General features: G+C 41.4%; 1 protein-coding gene across 1 annotated transcript in view; it reads right to left on the bottom strand.

The window, feature by feature from the left end:
* Positions 1-19925, bottom strand: part of LOC124616792 (guanine nucleotide exchange factor subunit Rich) — a 292166-nt gene that overhangs the window by 176705 nt on the left and 95536 nt on the right. Inside the window, exons 9-11 of the mRNA XM_047145207.1 lie at positions 3337-3573; positions 2889-3255; positions 2527-2738 (exon numbers count right to left, since the gene is read on the bottom strand). Coding sequence (XP_047001163.1) covers positions 2527-2738; positions 2889-3255; positions 3337-3573 — 816 coding nt within the window. The remainder of the gene's footprint in view (positions 1-2526; positions 2739-2888; positions 3256-3336; positions 3574-19925) is intronic.

Below are 19925 nucleotides of genomic sequence, written 5' to 3' on the forward strand. Positions count from 1 at the left end.
TCAGTGTAAAGTTACATATGTAGGTAGGCATTCTACAGCCCCATATTTACTAGACATTTATTTCTTGTTTTGGACCATACTACCACTTCAGAAAGTTCATAGGAGGTGTTCTGCTTCATCCTGTATAAAATTCTACATTTCATGAAACTTGAAAATCTTGTAGCCTTTAATTATGGAACTAATAAAATGTAACTTGAACCGGTCGTATCATACATATATACCAGGGAATAACAATGTGTCTGGGAATATGAAGAAGAAATAAGTCACAGGCTCAGTTGTAAGTGAAACAAATCACAGGCTTCAATTTAAAGGGAAAATTCTGATATGGCGATACACTGTTGAAATTTGTGGAATCAATATTAGATGAAATTTAGAAAACTGCAGCTTGAATGGTCAAATGTCTGTTTATGTCATGAGGGAGAATAGAGGAAATACTGAAAGTTTTCAAATGGCTGACCCTTGAAGAGAGATACTGAGTATCTTGTGAAAATATTCTTAATGTTATAGAAAAACATCAGATTGAATTCTTAAGGTAGCAAGAATTTTTTTTTTCCAGTGATATGTTGTCGGCTGCTGTGCAGAGCTCCCGTAGACACTTTAAAGACAAAAAAGACTGCACACAGAGAGAAATATAAGCAATCATTCTTCACATGGTGCACAGATTAATGGAACTGTAGGAATCCTAATACGTACAGTGAAACCCCCATTTTATCTTTTGTACAGTCCAGACAACAAACACAAAACTGAGGAAAATGTAGAATTGAGGGGAATGTTAAAACCTCCCAAAATATGGGCAAAAACACATGTAATTGGCATATATGATTAAAAATCGCAATCCTTTACAATGCTTTGTATAAAATCTGGTTAAATGAAGAAAATTAAATGTACAATACAATGTTTGTACAATAATTTGTGGTAATGAATTTCATCAGTTCTTAAAAAATCACAGATGTGTAACAGCAAGTAAAAACTCTTCAAAAATTGAAATTGGTATCTGGGCACAAGGTAATCAAGCTGTTTTCCGACATGCCACAAACACAAATTATATGTTCAATACACATGTTTTTGAGAGAGAATCCTTTATGCTCACCCAAAAAAATAAAACAAAAATTGATTAACATGTTGAATTAAACCAAAAACATCACAGCAGCTAGGTGATTAAACCATAAGCTTAAATGCGGACATCATCTTAATGACATACTTTGTCACCACTGCTGTTATTGTTTAAAGCTTTCCTTATGAGCCACACTTCATACGCTCACCACTGTTAAAGTGTCATTTTAAGCTCGATGAGAGAAACAGAGATGTGAAAAAATGTGATTACTTCCCCAATTGAGGTTACAAGCTTATTAGAAGTCGGCTAAGTGATTTTCTGTACACTGTGTAAAATGTAAATTTGAAAGAAAGCTCAGGTGATACAGTTTCACTTCATGCCCTTTATCACTGCTGCCTCTCCACACATCCAGTAGGTGAGCTCATTTTACGTGTGTTGGTGTGGTGTGGTGGCTGCACTGGCTATTGGGTAGTAACTTAACAAGCTACCAGCCCATAAGAGTTCACTAACCACAAATGGGCAACATTTCCTCGACTAAGACCAAGCGTATTCTTGAAGACTCAGTGTTTGAATTTAAAGGGTTGATGACTGATACTGTTACTAAATACAGTACATCAGAAATACATGCAAAAAAGATGAGACTGAGTTATAAGTGGCACAAGAAAAGGTGGTGGCTGGGCCCCTTCATCACATATCGACTCATTCTGGAATATCTTGCATCAACTGTCTTGTTTTTCCATTACTGCTGCAACCTAGCAGTAGCTGTATCATAACTGCACGGTGAAGCTAAATGTTGCAAGCTGTGTTGACAACAACAATTGTGGATTATGTCAGCATTTCCTCTGCCATGTCTCCCCTCTCCACAATGGCCTACAATATTTGCGTAACTCTGCCACTACTCACGGTGCAAACCATCTATTTTCTGTGTCACTTATAACTCATTCAGTCACATCACATGTCAATAGGAAGAAAACGGGACCAAGTTAAGTGAGATGTCCAGTAAGAACTTAGAATCAAGGTAAACCATATTAGGAAGAAATGTAAAGTCAGGGAATTTTTAGCATTGATGTTATGGGTTTTTAACAGAGGCTACAAATTTATGGTTTAAAACTGCAAAAAAAAGTAAAATCAGACAATGTAAAATTGAAGTTCCACTGCTGTACAATAAATGTGCTTTACAATGACGTATGGAGTATAAACATAGTTGCAAATAATAGATCTGTAAAATAATTCTCTCACATAGTTTTAGCAACAAAATGGATTGTACACCATCATTTAATGAAAATGTTTCCCTACTGTGATCTTTCGGCCTTAAACATGCCTGAAACTCACAACAGTAATTATCACTGCAGCTACACCAATGAAAGAAAGAACCTCACTAAATAAATAATTCCACAAAATGTGCTACTTGATGTAATAGAATATAAATCAGAAACAGGAAGACGGAAGCTGAGAGACAAATACAAACTTACGACATCATTAATTTCATTCACATTCTTCATTTCTCGCTGAACCATAAGAAGTCTTCCACTTATGTTCAGCATAATACTTTCAAACTCTTTCGAGGCATGACGACCTATTTCTGTACGTAGTGCAGTTAATGTAACAGACACAACACAAGCAGGATGCACACACAATGCACTGATATCCAAGGCCTGTAGTCTTGTTACTTCCACAGCTCCCACTAAGTGCATGAAAGAGAGGAAAACAATGCATTGAAATAAAATCACACTTCCTATTGGTAATCTCTATTCATGATAAGCATTAAAATCAAAATCTCTAAACAATGATAACAATTTATATCATCTACTAGATGTACTAAAACCATACTTACAAGGTTGGTTATCTCGTGCCAGAAGTGAATAAATAGTAAGCTGTCCATTTGCACAGAATATTATAAGCTTATCCCTGAACATATTCAAAAGTAGTACCTGTGCTGATACTTTAGTGATTTTTGCAAAAGCATTGTCTAGCCTCGCTTCTCGAGGGTATATGCGAATTTCATCTCTATTTTCTATTATGCTGTAACACCCCATCACCAAATGCTCTCGCCACCACATCAGTCCACCAGTCACCACAAAGTCTTTCTCCTGAGTTTCATTTCCAAATAATTTCCATTTGCGGCTGATTAAGGAATAATGTGCTAAACCAGTACGGCCTGCAACAGCTAAATTTTGGCCTTCTGAATCTAGAGCTGTGTACTGCAATAAATGAATTGATTAATAAACAGTATTTTAAGATTTTTTACTGTAAAAAGTAGCTGAAAAGGACACTAGACTTACTCTTATTGGCCAATTTGTGCTAGAGTATGCAGAAGGAATAGGAACAACAATCCACTGTTTACTGCCCATCAATGTGCTTGTAACAGTAACATTTTCTGTATCTAAAAAGACTTCTCCTGAGCTGTAAAGAGGTGAACGTTGGTCCTTAGGATGCTGATGATAAACTTTCATTAAATTTTCTCCAAGATTGATGTATGTCCGATCTCCACCTTGAAGATACAGGTGCCCCTGATGACTCTGTGCACAGAAATTTATGTACGAATATTTTACTATCAAAGGATTTTTGAGCTTAAGAGTAGTATGGAAAATAACATCCAGCAATAAGTAAATCTAATGTTGTACCTCGGGGAAATAGTGTTTCCAAATACATAAATCATAAGTGTTGAGGATGGGAACAATGAGGGGGAGGGGGAGGGGAGGGGAGGTGGAGGGGGAGGAGGGGGAGGGGAGGTGGAGGGGGAGGAGGGGAAGGGGGAGGGGGAGGAGGGGGAGGCAGCGGGGGAGGGGTGTGGAGGGGGAGGCAGTGGGGGAGGGGGTGTGGAGGGGGAGAGGGAGGGGGTGTGGAGGGGGAGAGGGAGGGGGTGTGGAGGGGGAGAGGGAGGGGGTGTGGAGGGGGAGAGGGAGGGGGTGTGGAGGGGGTGAGGGAGGGGGTGTGGAGGGGGTGAGGGAGGGAAGGGAGGGTGGAGGGGGTGGGAAGGGAGGGTGGAGGGGGTGGGAAGGGAGGGTGGAGGGGGTGGGAAGGGAGGGGAGGGGGGTGGGAAGGGAGGGGAGGGGGTGGGAAGGGAGGTGAGGGGTGGGAAGGGAGGGGAGGGGGTGGGAAGGGAGGTGAGGGGGTGGGAAGGGAGGGGAGGGGGTGGGAAGGGAGTGGAGGGAGGGTGTGGGGAGGAAGGAAGGGGAAGGGAAGGGAGGGGAAGAGTGTGGGAAGGGAGGGGGAAGGGAGGGGGTGGGGAGGGAGGGGAGGGGAAGGGGGTGGGGAGGGAGGGGAAGGGAAGGTGCGGGGAGGGTGTGGGGGGGAGGGGTAGGTGAGGGAGGGGGTGGGGAGGGAGGTGTGGGGAGGGAGGGCAGGGGAAGGGGCGGGTAGGGTGGGGAGGGGAAGGGGAGGGAGGGGGAGGGGAAGGGGGTGGGGAATGGGGAGGGGAGGGGTGGGTAAGAAGGGGAGGGAGGGGGAGGGGAAGGGGTGGGGAATGGGGAGGGGAGGGGGAGGGTAGGGGAAGGGGTGGGGAAGGGGGAGCGTAGGGGAAGGGGTGGGCGGAAGGGGGAGGGCAGGGGAAGGTGGGGGGGAAGGGGGAGGGGTGGGGAAGGGGGATGGGGAAGGGGGAGGGAGGAAGGGGGAGGGAGGAAGGGGGAGGGGGAAGGGGGAGGGGGAGGGGGAGGGGAAGGGTAGGGGAAGGGGAGGGGAGGGGTGGAAGGAGAGAGGTATCAAAATGTGAACAATAAAATTCTGTATTTTTGGAATTAAAAGTAAAACAATCAGGATCGACTAGTACTATGTACCAAATAGTTGTACCAGCTGCAAGTAAATTAATAATTTATTAACAAGGGGATGTCCTCAGGAGAGGGATTGACTTTTTTAAACCATTTATTTGGTTGTGTACTTGAGGGTGCTAAGTATCACACTGTGCAGCCGTTCATCAAAGCAGACCCACATTTGTGATTAATGAATGAAACTGAATTTTGCATGATAGCCTAGAGAAGGGGTTGTCACCTTTTTTTCCTTACTGTCCACTTTTATATTTCTGTTAGTAGTAAAATTTTCTAATCGCCCACCAGTTCCTCAGTAATATTGATTTACAAAGTAGCAAAGCAATTTTACAAAATTTACTAAGTAGTGTTAAAGCAAGATAAAGTGTACAATAGTAGTTATATACCAAGTACTCCACATCAAAATGTTATGAAAAGGCAATGAAAATGTTTTTAAAATCCCTTGCCACGTACTGATCACTATGAAAGCTGGAACATCCACTAGTGGGCATTAGGGCCCGGGTTGACAACCACTGCTCTAGAGCCTTAATAATAGCAGCGTTATCACAGCAGCGATTTAGTGTAGCAGTTAAGATCCTTTCCCGATGTGAAGGTTGGGGGTTTCAATCCTGTAACGTGCTTTTAAACTTTTATTTTTAAATCTTTATTGAAATTACTTTGATCATTGTTTTTATTCAGTTAATTTGTTTAAATTAATGTTTTTATTTCTAATATTTAACACATCATTTTACTCATATAACTTTATTATCTGCTCTCATTTTTTTATTATGATCATTCTTTTTTGATTTGGAATCTTTGCCTATGTAATTTTAATTATTTTTGTTTATCAAACATAATATTTGAAGATCTTAAAATGCTGACTCACTGGTCCAAAAATAAAAGACTAAATAATCAACCAAAAATGTATTTTTCATTACAAGATGTAATTTTTTTTATAGTAACTATCATACATACATTCAAAATATAAATTTTTGTGTAACATGGGCAAAAAAATAAAATGAAGATTTAAATGAAAGAAGGTATTATAAAGAAATAGAAATTAAAATAAAATGAGCAACAGCAGTAATGAATACAGTAATATTGACAAAAATGTAAAATGATAAAATGGAAGAAATTCAATCAAATTTAATAGACAAAAATAATTAAAAAAACACATACACAAATGCTCCAAATAAAAAAATCATATAGTAAGAAAAAATGAGAAAAAATAAAAAGTTAATATGATAATTAAAATGATGTGGCAAAGAATTAAGGAACTGAATAAAAACAACAATCAAAGTCATTTTGATAGAGACTTAAAAATGAAAATTATAAGCACGTGATAGGATTCGAGCCCACAACTTTCAGCATATCAAGAATTGATCTTAACCAGTGCACTAAGCCATCACCACAATAACACCATTATTAATAAGGCTCAAGAGCATAATGTAAAACTCCTTTTCACTGATTACTCATCAATGAGAGTCCTCTTTGGTGAATGGCTGCTGCGTGTGATACTTGGGATCCTAACCTGCTCCGCTGTATAGAGGGTAGAAAGGTAAGTAGGTAGGTAGGTAGGTAGAGAGAGAGAGAGAGAGAGAGAGAGAGAGAGAGAGAGAGAATGGCTACATATGGGGTGGAGGGGGGGGGGGGGGGAGAGAGGGGGTGAAGAGGGAAACAGTACGGCGAGGCAGTGGGAAACAGGTTAGTGGAAGTTAAAGGCAGGGGGTTCGCAAGTGAACAGTATGTGCTGAAGAGAGAATTCCCATCTGCATAGGTCATAGACACTAGTGCTGGAAGAGAAATCCAAACGGCTCAAGTAGCGAAGCAGCTGTTGAAACCATTAACGCTGTTGTGCACAGCATGTTTGGCAACTAGATGGTCAACTTCGCATTTTGCCATAACTGTCAGTAGCCATTCATGCCAGTAGACAGATTGTTACTTGTCATGCACACACGGAATTGAAGCTTAATTAATACATAACATGGCTGCTTTTACACAAGGCCCTGCCTTTTATTGGGTAGGAAATGCCGGTGACTGGACTGCGGTAGGAGGCAGTGGGAGACAGTGGGTGAATTTTAAGGACAGGTCTTGTACTTGAGCTGACTACAGAGGAATGACCCATGGGCTGTTGCATTGGCAGCAGTATTGGAATAGGAACGAACAAGGACAGTCCGTATGTCGAATGGGCAGTGAAATACAACTCTGAGTGATGTGGATAGGATTTCGGGTAGGACATTCCTAATCTCATGGCACGACGACAGGTAGATGAACCTACTGTGAAAAATATGGGTGAGCAGTTCAAAGCTTTGGTGATACTAGGTGAGAAGGGTGCTGATAGGTGGCTGGCTACCATGGTTACTGTTGTCAGAGGATGAAGTGTGTTGAAGATCTGTTCATGGCTGAAACAGATAGGATTTAGTGCACCAATTGTAGCTCTGGTAAGGTTTTTGGTATATTTCAACAACTCCTGCTTTCCAATGCATATTTGGTGTTCACAAGTGGCAAGGCTGTATGGAAGAAACTTTTTGATGTGAAAAAGGAGACAGCTAACAAAGTGGAGTTAATAGCAGTGGTTAGTGAGGTCCATATGAACAGACATATTTATGGAGCCATTTGAAAGATAGACATCCCCACCTAGGAAGGTAACTCATTAATCTGAGAAAGACCAGGACCTTCACCTACCCAAAATCCTACTCACGTCACCCCAGTTGTGCTCTGCTGCCCATCCATCCTAAGAATATCTTTGTCCATCCCTATTCAAAGTCCAATTCTTCACATCATGGTTCATTCCCATGTGGTCGACACAGGTGCAAGATCTTTCCCATGCATCTCACCCACCACCACCTACCACAGTGCAGTAAATGTCATTTCCTACCCTATAAAAGGCAGAGCCTCGTGTGAAAGCAGCGATGTTACATATCAGCTAAGCTGAAATTACTGTACTTGACAAGTACCCAACTGCCTACTCACAGGAATGGCCACTACCAAATTATGGCAAACTGCAAACGTGACCATCCAGATGCTTCACACTACAACACAAATGACTTCAACAGCTGCTCCACTGTGCGAACCATTTGGATACTCCCTTTCAGCACTAGTTTCTCTGAACTATGCAGGTGGGGATTCTACCTCCAGTGTATGTTGCACTCTTGTGATCCCCCTGGTCTAAACCTCCACTCACCTGTTTTCTGCTGTCTCATCTTAACTTTTTGCTTCTCTCTTCTGTTCACACCATTCCTTCCCCGTCTAAATCATATATTGCATTCTCCCACCACTTCCCCCCCATGTTGGCATTCCTCCCCCACCACTGCCTCACCCCTTTTTCCAACCCTCCCTCTTTTTCCGTCTCCCTTCTCATTTTCACCTTTGTCTCCTTTCCTTCTCTCCCTTCCCTTCCTCTCCTTCCTCTACCTTCTATAGGCTCTACTCTCTGAATTTCTTTCACCTTGTTGTGCAACCCCTAAGTCATCTTTCGAGAGACCTGCCTCACACTTTCCTCACCTCGTGTTTCCCTGCCTACCCTCTATCCACATGTATGTGCCCAGGCAACTGATGTCAATAATCAACAGCCAGTCTCGTTGTGGCCACAGGTGCATGCGTTTGGGTGTTGGTGTGAGTGGATGTGTGTACTTCTACTACAGAAAGAGCAAAGGGCTAAATGTTTTTTGTTGCACGTTTGTATGCACCACATGGGAATTTACACATTGTAATACACATACAAATTCAGTATGCACACAGCAGATTCATAATGTAGCAGCATTACCTCAAAACAAAATACAAAATTTCTTAAAAAATGTATTATCACGCTAGTTTTCATCACACACCCCTTCCCTTGTAACACACATCTACATCTACATCCACGTGATTACTCTGCTATTCACTATTGCCTGGCAGAGGGTTTAATGAACCAACTTCAAGCTGTCTCTCTATCATTCCATTCTTGAATGGCGAGAGGGAAAAAAACGAGCACTTAAATTTTTCTGTGCAAGCCCTGATTTCTCTTATTTTATCATGATGATCACTACTCCCTATGTAGGTGGGTGCCAACAGAATGTTTTCGCAATCGAAGGAGAAAATTGGTGATTGAAATTTCATGAGAAGATCCCTTCGCAACGAAAAACGCCTTTGTTTTAATGATTGCCATTCCAATTCACATATCACGTCTGTGTCACTATCTCCCCTATTCTGCGATAATACAAAACGAGCCGCCCTTCTTTGTACTTTTTCAATGTCATCTGTCAGTCCTACCTGATGCACATCCCACACCGCACAGCAATACTCCAGAATAGGGCAGACAAGTGTGGTGTAAACAGTCTCTTTAGTAGACCTGTTGCACCTTCTAAGTGTTCTGCCAATGAATCACAGCCTTTGGTCTGCTCTGCCCACAACATTATCTATGAGATTGTTCCAATTTAGGTTATTTGTAATTGTAATCCCTAAGTATTTAGTCAAATTTACAGCCTTCAGATTTGTGTGACTTATCGCATAATCAAAAATTAGTGGATTTCTTTTAGGACTTGTGAATAATTTCACACTTTTCTTTGTTCAGGGTCAACTGCCACTTTTTGTACCATACAGATATCTTATCTAAATCATTTTGCAATTCGTTTTGGTCATCTGATAACTTTACAAGATGGTAAATGACAGCATCATCTGCAAACAATCTAAGATGGCTACTAAGATTGTCTCCTATATTGTTAATATAGATCAGGAACAATAGAGGGCCTGTAACACTTCCTTGGAGAATGCCGGATATTACTTCTATTTTACTTGACAACTTTCCATCTATTACTATGAACTGTTACCTTTCTGACAGGAAATCACGAATCCAGTCGCACAACTGAGGCGATATTCCATAGGCATGCTGCTTGGTTAGAAGATGCTCGTGAGGAACGGAATCAATTTGACATCCCCTGACGATAGCACTCATTACTTCATGAGTATAATGAGCTATTTGCGTTTCACAAGAACTATATTTTATGAATCCGTGCTGACTACGTGTCAATAAATTGTTTTCTTCGAGGTACTTCATAATGTTCAAATACAGTATATGTTCCAAAACCCTACTGCAAAACGACATTAATGATATGGGCCTGTAATTCAACGGATTACTCCTACTTCCCTTTTTGGGTATTAGTGTGGATTGAGCAATTTTCAGTCTTTAGGTACAGATCTTTCAGTGAGCAAGTGGTTGTATATAATTACTAAGAATGGAGCTATTGTATCAGCATACTCTGAGAGGAACCTGACTGGTATACAATCTGGACTAGACGCCTTGCCTTTATTATGTGATTTAAGCTGCTTTGCAACACCGAGGATATCTACTATGTTTCTCATCTTGGCAGTTGTTCTTGATTGGAATTCAGGAATATTTACTTCATCTTCTTTGCTGAAGGAGTTTTGGAAAACCATGTTTAATAACTCTGCTTTAGTGACACTGTCATCAGTGACTTCACCATTGTTACTGCACAGTGAAGGTATTGATTTCGTCTTGCCACTGGTGTGCTTTATGTATGACCAGAATCTCTTTGGGTTTTCTGCCAGATTTCAAGACAGAGTTTCGTTATGGAAATTATTAAAAGCATTTCGCATTGAAGTATGTGCTATATATCAGGCAGTCTTGGGAATTTTGCGTTCTTTTAAATTTGGCATGCTTTTTTGCTGCTTCTGCAACAGCCATTTTGTGTACCATAGGGAATCAGTACCATCACATATTAATTTAAGAGGTATATATCTCTCAATTGATGTTGATACTATCTCTTTGAAATCATTCCATAACTTTTCTACACTTTCATGATCAGATCGGAAGGAGTGAAAACTGTCTCTTAAAACAGCATTTTTATCAGCTTTTTTAAATAGATATACTTTGCGTCTCTTTTTGGCAGTTGTAGGTGTTATGGCATTCAGCCTGTCAGCAACTGCCTGGTGGTTGCTAATCCCCGTATTCGTCACGATTTGTCCAGGATTATTTATTGCTAAGAGGTCAAGTATGCTTTCACAACCATTTATGCTGCGAGTGGGCTCATGAACTAAATGTTCAAAATAATTTTCTGAGAAAGCATTCAGTACAATTTCGGATGATGTTTTATGCCTGCTGCCAGCTTTAAGCACATAATTTTTCAAGCATATCAAGAGTAGATTGAAGTCATCACCGACTATAATTGTATGAGTGGGGTACCTATTTGAATTGAGACTCAAGATTTCTTTGAACTGCTCAGCAACTATATCTTCTGAGTTGGGGGAGTCAATAAAGCGATCCAATTAATAGTTCAGTCCGATTGTCAAGTATAACCTCTACCCATGCTATTACGCAGGAAATATCTACTTCAATTTCACTACATGGCAAACTAGTTCTGACAGCAATAAATACTCCACCACCAACCGTATTTAATCTATGCTTTCTGAAGACTGGTAGATCGTTTAAAAAAATTTCATCTGAACTTACTTCCGGCTTTAGCCAGCTCTCTGTACGTATAACTATTTGAGCTTTAGTGCTTTCTATTAGGGCTTGGAGCTCTGGTTCTTTCCCAACACAGCTATGACAATTTACAACTACAGTACCAATCGTAACTTACAGTACCGATAGTAACTTACTGTGTTTTACCTGTCCCCTTTTAGACGAACGCCATTACTGTGGTTCCCTGGGACCCTCTAACCTAAAAAACTGCCCAGTCCCTTCCACACAGTCCCCACTACCTGTGTAGCCACTTCCTGTGTGCAGTGGACTCTTGACCTATTAAGCGGAACCCGGAAACCCGCCACCCGATGATGAAAGTCAAGGAATCTGCAGCCTACGTGGGCACAGAACTGCCTGAGCCTCTGATTCAGATCCTCCACTCAGCTCTGCACCAAGGGACCACAGTCAGTTCTAATGATGATGCTGCAGATGGTGAGCTCTGTCTTAATCTCACAAGCAAGACTGGCAGTCTTTACCATTGCTGCTAGCTGCCCAAAACCAGAGAGAATATCCTCTGATCCAAAGCGACACACGTCATTGGTACTGACATGAGGTACCACCTGCAGCTGGCTGCACCCTGTACTCTTCATGGCATCCAGAATCACCCTTTCCACATCCGGAATGACTGCCCCCAGTATGCACACGGAGTGCACACTGGTTTCCTTCCCCTCCTTGGCAGCCATGTTCCTAAGGGGCCCCATTACGCACCTAATGTTGGAGTTGTCAATTCCCAGCAAACCCACCATTTGTGAATGCCCAAACCTTGCGAGCTGAGAAGCTTCCTCTGGAACAGGGTGGACAACTGCATCCAGCTCAGAAACATCCTGAGCCACAGATAACAACTGAAACTTGTTCGTCAAACGAACTATGGAGGCCCTACAATTGACCCTTCGGAAAGTTTTTTGCTGCCTGCCAGACTTTGGAATGATCTGCCACTCAACCATGGGTGAGGGGCCAACCTCAGTGCAGTCAGGTTCCAGGGCAGCCACAGCAGTGGACCGATTGGGGGACTCATGGGACATGCTCGATGTCCCTTGCAACCCTGCGTCCAACTCCCCACAGTGATGCCCCTTGGCAGCAGTCTCAAGCTGTGTGATGGAAGCCAACGCAGCCTGGAGCTGTGAGTGAAGGGTCACCAACTAAGCACACATCTGTACACAGCAGTCACAGTTCCTATCCATTACTGCAGTCACTCCTGTTTGAAACTCATAAAAATATCTAACAAACTAATGGCATACTCAGCTTATTAGCAGCAGGAACACGAAGCGCTCTCTCACTAACAGTCTAAGTGCCACTGAGCTATATAAACTAAAACACACAAAAGCCTATATGATACGATGGTTGATAACAGTACCGAATGCTACGCTGTTGTTAAAATAAAAGCTTGTGCCTAGTAAGCACTTGAACATGCAAGAAATTACAAAAATAATCTAGTAACTGCATAGGTATCTGTAAGTAAGTTGTTCCTGTTGGAAGCTCGTAAAAATATATAACAAATGAACATTGTACTCGCCTGCATCAATTGAAAAAGATCTATGCTTATCACTTAAATGAGCTTTCTTTTTTTGGAGGGGGGAGGCCAGTCTTTTGACTGGTTTGATGCAGCCTGCCACAAATTCCTCTCCTGTGCTAACCTCTTCATCTCAGAGTAGCACTTGCAACCTACTGCTCAATTATTTGCTAGATTTATTCCAGTCTCTGTCTTCCTCTACAGTTTTTGCCCTCTACAGATCCCCCCAGTACTGTGGATGTACCCTGATGTCTTAATAGATGTCGTATCATCCTGTCCCTTCTCCTTGTGTGTTTTCCACATATTCCTATCCTCTCTGACTCTGCACAGAACCTCCTCATTCCTTACATTATCAGGCCACCTAATTTTCAATATTCATTTGTAGCAACACATCTCAACTGCTTCGATTCTCTCCTGTTACTGTTTTCCCACAGTCCATGTTTTACTACCATACAATGCTGTGCTCCAAACGTACATACTCAGAAATTTCTTCCTCGAATTAAGGCCCACGTTTGATACTAGTAGACTTCTCTAGGCCAGAAATGCCCTTTATGCTCGTAGTAAGTCTGGTTTTGCTGTCCTCCTTGCTCCATCTGTTACTGGTTATTTTGCTGCCTAGATGGTAGAATTCCTTAGCTTCCTTTATTTCGTGACTATCAATCCTGATGTTAAGTTTCTTGCTGTTCTCATTTCTGCTACTTCTCATTACATTCACCTTTCTTTGATTTACTCTCAATTCGTATTCTGTACTCATTACAGTGTTCATTCCATTCAGCATATCATGTAATTCTTCTTCACTTTCACACAAAATAGCAATGTCACCAGTGAATCGTATCATAGATGTCCTTTCACCTTGAATTTTAATTCCACTCCTGAACCTTTCTTTTTACTTCCATCATTGCTTCTTCCATATACAGATTGAATAGTAAGAGCAAAAGATTACATCCCTGTCATACGAACTTTTTAATCCAAGCGCTTTGTTCTTGGTCATCCACTATTATTATTACCTCTTTGTTTTTGCACATATTGTATATTACCTGTCTCTCCCTATAGCGTACCCATATTTTTCTCAGAATTTAGAAAATCTTACACCATTTCATATTTTCAAATGCTTTTTCTGGGTCGACAAATCCTATGAACCTGTCCTGATTTTTCTTTAATCTTGCTTCCATTATCAAGCGCAATGTCAAAATTCTCTCTCTGGTGCTTTACCTTTTCTAAAGCCGAACTGATCGTCATCTAGCACATCCTCGATTTTCTTTTCCATTCTTCTGTATATTATTCTTGTCAGCAACTTTGATGCATGAGCTATTAAGTTGATTATGCGATAATTCTTGAACTTGTTAGCTCTTGCAGTCTTCGGAATTTTGTGTATGTTATTTTTCCAAAAGTTTGACGGTATGTCGCCAGACTCGTACATTCTACACACCAACATGAAGAGTTGTTTTGTTGCCATTTCCCCCTTTGATTTTAGAATTTCTGATGGAATGTTATCCATCCCTTCCACCTTATTTGATTCTAAGTCCTCCAAAGTTCTCTTAAATTCTGATTCTAATACTGGATCCTCTACCTCTTCTAAATCAACTCCTGTTTCTTCTTCTATCACTTCAGACAAATCTTGCCCCTCATAGAGGCCTTCAATGTACTCTTTTCACCTATCTGCTCTCTCCTCTGCATTTAACAGTGGAATTCCTATTGCACTCTTTATGTTACCTCCCTAGCTTTTGATTTCACAGGCTGTTGTTTTGATTTTCCTATATATTGAGTCAGTTCTTCTGACAATCATTTCTTTTATAATTTCTTCACTTTTTCATGCAGCCATTTCGTGTTAGCTTGCCTGCACTTCCTATTTACTTCATTCCTCAGCAACTTTTATTTCTGTATTCCCAAATTTCCCTGAACTTTTTTGTACTTCCTTCTTTCACAGATCAACTAAAGTATTTCTTCTGTTACCCAGGGTTTATTCACAGCTACCTTCTTTGTACCTATGTTTTTCTTTCCAACTTCTGTGATTGTCCTTTTTAGACATGTACATTCTTGTTCAACTGTACTGTCTACTGAGCTATTCCTGTACCTATAGTCTTAGAGAACTTCAACCGCATCTCGTCATTCTTAGTACTTCCGTATACCATTTCTTTGTGTATTGATTCTTCCTAACCAATATCTTTAAAGTTCAGCCTGCTCTTAACCACTACTACATTGTGATCTGAGTTTGCACCTGCTCTTGGGTATGCCTTACAATCCAGTATCTAATTCCTAAATCTCTGTCTGACCATGATGTAATCTAACTAAAATCTTCCCGTTTCATCTGGTGTTTTCCAAATATACCTCCTCCTCGTGTGATTCCTGAACAGAGTATTCACTGTTACTAGCTGAAATTTATTACAGAACTCAATTAGTCTTTCTCCTCTTTCACTCCTTGTCCTAAGCCCATATTGTTCTGTAACCTTCTCTTTTACTCCTTCCCCTACAGCTGCATTCCAATCCCCCATGAATATTAAGTTTTCATCTCCCTTTCTGCACTATAATACCCTTTCAATAGCCTTATATACTTTCTCTGTATCTTCATCTTCAGCTTGCGACACTGGCATGTATCCCTGAACTATCTTTGTCGGTATTAGTTTTCTGTCAGTTCTGATAAGAACAACCCTATCACTGAATTGTTCACAGTAACACACTCTTTGAGCTACCTTTCTATTCACAACAAATTCTACTCCTGTTACATAATTTTCTGCTGCTGTTGATATTACCCTATACTCCTCTGACCAGGAATCCTTGTATTCTTTCTATTTCACTTCACTGACCCCTACTATATCTAGAGTGAGCTTTTGCATTTCCGTTTTCAGATTTTCTAGCTTCCCTACTGCATTCAAGCTTCTGACATTCCACACCGCAACTCATAGCCGAATGGGGGACTATTCTGGAATCTTTTTCCAATGGAAAGGTCATCATGACACTTTTTCAATTACAAACCACATGTCCTGTGGATACACGTTGTGTGTCTTTAATGCAGTTGTTTCCATTGTCTTCTGCATAATAGTGTTGAAATGGATGGGCAAGAAAGAGGAGGCCTTTTTTCGTAATAATGCAGTTGCTACCGAAGTCAAAAGGAGCAGTGAGTTACGGAAAGCCTCAGTACATTAAGGGACATAATTTTTTTTATGGGCAGTGTAGATACAAAAAATCAGGAACTACAACTTTTTCTTCATATGGAAAGAAAACAATTTGCAAAGTGTACGTAAAAATCTTTAAGAGGATGTTATGTCTTGACTTGAATAGGGTACCAAAATGTTATGCCTGATCCTATGCTGAGTGTTAAAATGTTATATCTCACTCCACACTGGGTGCCAAAATGTGACATCAGTAATTTGGATACTCTGATCATATGGCTCTGAGATGTCTTCCAAACAAACAAACCTAATCTGAATTGTTCAATAAAATTTAAGGTGAACTGCTAGATCTCAGCAACATGCTGCCACAATATTTCAGCACAGTCTTCTGGTCATCTCTAGGTGTATACTGGTGACAGTACAGTGATCACTCTCTATTTAAAACCAGATGTCACTGTGCATGGATTGCTTGAGCATATGCATTTCTGCTGCAAGTCTGTGAGCTGCTGATGGCGTAGACACTGTGATTTTAATTTCTAGTAGAACTAATTTGAATGAGGTTAGTTTATACTAGGAAACACCCAGTTTGATAACTACAAGCCAATTAAAACATTTTGCAGTATGCACAGAATCCTGAAATAGATATTAGGAATGTTACACCACTCAATGATACTGTATGCGATTCATATAGGCCTCTGCCTCACACAGGTTGAAATGCACATAAGAACAATCCTCCATTTTTGAAATGTTGTGTACAAGGTTTGGGAAACAAAACAGTCAATTTTGAATTATCATCATCCTCAACCACAGGCAATTAAATAAAACAGAATTACAATTATATTCTAAAATTAGCTCATCACTGTGTCCAATTGCTGCCAAACAAACTTGATAATCTCAGCATCCTCCTTACTGATGACTGGAGAGATGTTTCAGTTTTATGTATGTGTGAATACTGGGTGTGCAATGGCTATTTACAAAACTTCAAAATTGAGAACTTTAAACTTACAAACTCCTTCTGCACAACTACACCAAAACATGCAGGAAGTTGTATGTATGTCAAACAAAACATACTAGACTCTGTTTGTAAAATTTCAAAAGAGAAAGTGTTTGAGGTTACAGCCAAAGAATTAACCACAGCGAAAGTAATAATTTATTGATCACCAGACAACAATATATATATGAGTTTTTAAATACCTTGAGCTTGCTGTACATAAACTCAAAAGTTATGAATGAACTCTAGTACAATGTGGTGATTTAATATCTATTTTGTAAGTAGTAGTAGTAGTAGTAGTAGTAGTAGTAGTAGTACAGAAAGAGAGAACTTGCTTAATGTTATCAAAAGTCACAACCTCTGTGTAACAATCCACTCCCCAATCTGTATTACAAAAACTAGTGACAGTCTGTCTGACCAAGCAGGTGTAAATGCAGGTAGGTACTCAGATCAGACATTCAGCAAGGGATATAGTGATGATCAGGCACAGCTACTTACTGTGCCCCACAGCTGCCCTCCATCTGTGTAGGAATCTCTTGTATACAAGAGAATCTCCAGCAAGCAAAATATAGAATATTTTCTGCAGTTGCAACCTAACTAATCGTGGAATAATGCTCTTAATACATCTAATACAAATTACAAGTTCTACTATAGCATACTAAAATTCAGTGAATATTTTCAAAAAGCCTTCCCTAAAAATAAAGTCCAAAAACACAAACATAAACCAAAAAAACTGAGTTACTGTAGAAATTAGCGTCTTATGCAACAGGAAGAATGCTTTATTTAAACTTTCAAAAACGAGCAATAGCAGTGTTCAAAAAAGAACAGTCATCAGAATTTCTAAGCTATTCCAAAAAATATAAATTAGTTCTGAATCAGGTGATAACAGAAGCTAAATTAAGAGAAAATGACTGATATATCAGAGAATCATCAAACAGGACTAAGTCATTACGGAAAGCTGTGCAGAAACTTACTGGGAAGAAGGAAACTCATAAGAATATTGCTCTATCCCATAATGACCTTCTTATTACTGATCCAAAGTTAATTGCATATCCGTTCAATTTGTAACTTTCAACAACTGCGAGTGATTTAGTGGCCAGAAAATTTGGTAAATTAATTATGAAGGACACCCACAAATTTGCAAATCTCAATATACACTCCTGGAAATGGAAAAAAGAACACATTGACACCGGTGTGTCAGACCCACCATACTTGCTCCGCACACTGCGAGAGGGCTGTACAAGCAATGATCACACGCACGGCACAGCGGACACACCAGGAACCGCGGTGTAGGCCGTCGAATGGCGCTAGCTGCGCAGCATTTGTGCACCGCCGCCGTCAGTGTCAGCCAGTTTGCCGTGGCATACGGAGCTCTATCGCAGTCTTTAACACTGGTAGCATGCCGCGACAGCGTGGACGTGAACCGTATGTGCAGTTGACGGACTTTGAGCGAGGGCGTATAGTGGGCATGCGGGAGGCCGGGTGGACGTACCGCCGAATTGCTCAACACGTGGGGCGTGAGGTCTCCACAGTACATCGATGTTGTCGCCAGTGGTCGGCGGAAGGTGCACGTGCCCGTCGACCTGGGACCGGACCGCAGCGACGCACGAATGCACGCCAAGACCGTAGGATCCTACGCAGTGCCGTAGGGGACCGCACCGCCACTTCCCAGCAAATTAGGGACACTGTTGCTCCTGGGGTATCGGCGAGGACCATTCGCAACCGTCTCCATGAAGCTGGGCTACGGTCCCGCACACCGTTAGGCCGTCTTCCGCTCAAGCCCCAACATCGTGCAGCCTGCCTCCAGTGGTGTCGCGACAGGCGTGAATGGAGGGACGAATGGAGACGTGTCGTCTTCAGCGATGAGAGTCGCTTCTGCCTTGGTGCCAATGATGGTCGTATGCGTGTTTGGCGCCGTGCAGGTGAGCGCCACAATCAGGACTGCATACGACCGAGGCACACAGGGCCAACACCCGGCATCATGGTGTGGGGAGCGATCTCCTACACTGGCCGTACACCACTGGTGATCGTCGAGGGGACGCTGAATAGTGAACGGTACATCCAAACCGTCATCGAACCCATCGTTCTACCATTCCTAGACCGGCAAGGGAACTTGCTGTTCCAACAGGACAATGCACGTCCGCATGTATCCCGTGCCACCCAACGTGCTCTAGAAGGTGTAAGTCAACTACCCTGGCCAGCAAGATCTCCGGATCTGTCCCCCATTGAGCATGTTTGGGACTGGATGAAGCGTCGTCTCACGCGGTCTGCACGTCCAGCACGAACGCTGGTCCAACTGAGGCGCCAGGTGGAAATGGCATGGCAAGCTGTTCCACAGGACAACATCCAGCATCTCTACGATCGTCTCCATGGGAGAATAACAGCCTGCATTGCTGCGAATGGTGGATATACACTGTACTAGTGCCGACATTGTGCATGCTCTGTTGCCTGTGTCTATGTGCCTGTGGTTCTGTCAGTGTGATCATGTGATGTATCTGACCCCAGGAATGTGTCAATAAAGTTTCCCCTTCCTGGGACAATGAATTCACGGTGTTCTTATTTCAATTTCCAGGAGTGTATAAAAAAAAATAAAAAAAAGCTTGTTCCTCAGTCCTGGTAGTCAAGATAAGCTATGAAAAATCATAAGCTCATTAAAAAAAATTCAGCAGATGTTGAGATCCCTGATCATCTAATAAAATTGTCAACAAGCTTTTTCTCACAGCATTAGACATTTGCAATTGTTCATTATTGCAGGGCATTTTCCCAGATCTGCCACAAACTGCTGAAGTCATGCCTCTTTATAAGAAAGGTAACTCCCAGAAAATGTCAAATTGTAGAACTGTAGTGTTGCTACTATCTGGATTTTCAAATATCACAGAACAGCTCTGCTCAGCTCGGCTAACAAATTTTTTTCAGTCAGAATAATGTACTATTGGTATGCCGGCATGGTTCCAGAGCATAGCATTCCACTGAGACTGCTACCTTTCATCTTATCAACTATATCTTAAGTGCAACAAACAATCACTCCAAAATTTCAGGTATTTTCTTAAATTTAAC

The sequence above is a fragment of the Schistocerca americana genome, chromosome 5, assembly GCF_021461395.2.
Source record: "Schistocerca americana isolate TAMUIC-IGC-003095 chromosome 5, iqSchAmer2.1, whole genome shotgun sequence".
Taxonomy (NCBI): domain Eukaryota; kingdom Metazoa; phylum Arthropoda; class Insecta; order Orthoptera; family Acrididae; genus Schistocerca; species Schistocerca americana.